We start from the raw sequence: 1502 nt of genomic DNA, 5'->3' as shown, positions 1-1502 counted from the left end.
AGGCACAGAAGAGGTGTTCCAGATGCTCGACCGCAAGAACAAGAAGAGCCTCCGGTACAAGCGCTCCTTCTTCGTCCGCATGGTGTCCGACCCCAAGATCTACAACCCGAAGATCGTCAGAAGTCTTCCTCGTAAGTCTGGCAGATCGGAGGACGCTTGGGAATTAAAGGGATTATAGCTTGGGGAATTACAGGTATTCGTTATAGGGATTATAGCTTGAGATTTATAGAGATTCGGTTGGGAATTATAGCTTGGGAATTAAAGGGATTTGTTATAGGGATTATAGTATGATATCATTATACAATTAATCACTATCTACTGTATATTATTAGGTAGATAATGATTGATTGTAGGGATGACAAAGATGCAGATCTACAACCCGAAAATCGGCAGAAGTCTTGAGAGTGTGTGGGATGAGGAAGATAAGGCCTGATACTGGTCAAAGATCCAAAAGATAAGGGCTGATAGTGGTCAAAGACCTAAAAGATAAGGACTGATAGTGGTCAAAGATGGTAAGGTAATGATGAAGGTAAGGGATGATAGTGATTAAGGATAGTAATATTACGAGGAAGATAAGGGGTCATAATGATAAAAGATCGAAGAGACTTGGAATTTTCCTGATTGGTTATCGGAATCATATCACTATATTATTATATAGAAATAGACTGGTTTTAATGATGCGTTAGATGAGGGCGATAATGATAAATGTAATGCATTGAGGGAGATAAGGGGTGGTGATGATAAAAGTTGCTAACGCAATGAGGGAGATAAGGGGTGATGATGATAAAAGTTGATGTAATGAGGGAGATAAGGGGTGATGAAAAAAAAATCCGAAGAGGCTTAGAAGGCCTAGAAGTTGGCTATAAGGATGAGTAGGATGAGGAAGGTGAGGGATAACAGTGGTAAAAGATGAAAATGTGAGGATAAGGATAATGGATGATTGTAGGGAAATATGGTAATGCTATGAGGAAGATAATGGATAATAATGGTAAGAGGTGTTAATGTAATGACGCAGATAATGAATGATAACGGTAAAAGATAGTTACATGATGATTATGATAATGCATGATTATAGTAGGGATAAGATAGTAATTTGTTAAAAAAATTAATGGATGGCATTGATAAAGATAGTAACAACGTGACGCTAAAGATAAGCGAGGATAATGATAACAACAGTAATATAGCTCGGGAGATAACAGCTTAATGCAGAAATGATAAAAACAACATTATCGCTGATTGAAATACCCTGAATAGGCTGATCTCCCAGCTGATCTTTGCTCTTCCGCGAAGCACTGTTGATAATTACGTATGCACAGAGTATTTACCTGGCTTTAACCTGCCTCTTTCAGCCAACGGCCCGAGGCGACATACCACGGACTCCGAACCCGACAACCAGACTTTCAATACTCCTGCTCCTACCATGTAAGTTTCGTTGACTCATGCAAGCTCATGTTGCATGCGTGATTTGCATTGGCTTTTACTCTGTTAGCAGTCCGGCCTTC

The 1502-nt window shown here is 39.6% G+C and overlaps 1 protein-coding gene across 1 annotated transcript in view; it reads left to right on the top strand.

Moving 5' to 3' along the window:
- LOC119589276 (aromatic-L-amino-acid decarboxylase-like) overlaps positions 1-1502 on the top strand; it is a gene marked incomplete at its 3' end in the record, with an annotated part of 24249 nt that overhangs the window by 22130 nt on the left and 617 nt on the right. Inside the window, 2 exon segments of the mRNA XM_037937893.1 lie at positions 1-131; positions 1350-1422. Of these exon segments, the coding sequence (XP_037793821.1) occupies positions 1-131; positions 1350-1422 (204 nt within the window).

This window comes from Penaeus monodon, chromosome 25 (genome assembly GCF_015228065.2).
Source record: "Penaeus monodon isolate SGIC_2016 chromosome 25, NSTDA_Pmon_1, whole genome shotgun sequence".
Classification (NCBI taxonomy): domain Eukaryota; kingdom Metazoa; phylum Arthropoda; class Malacostraca; order Decapoda; family Penaeidae; genus Penaeus; species Penaeus monodon.
The sequence above is the reverse complement of the archived record's forward strand: the minus strand, read 5'-3'. Positions and strand labels throughout refer to the sequence as shown.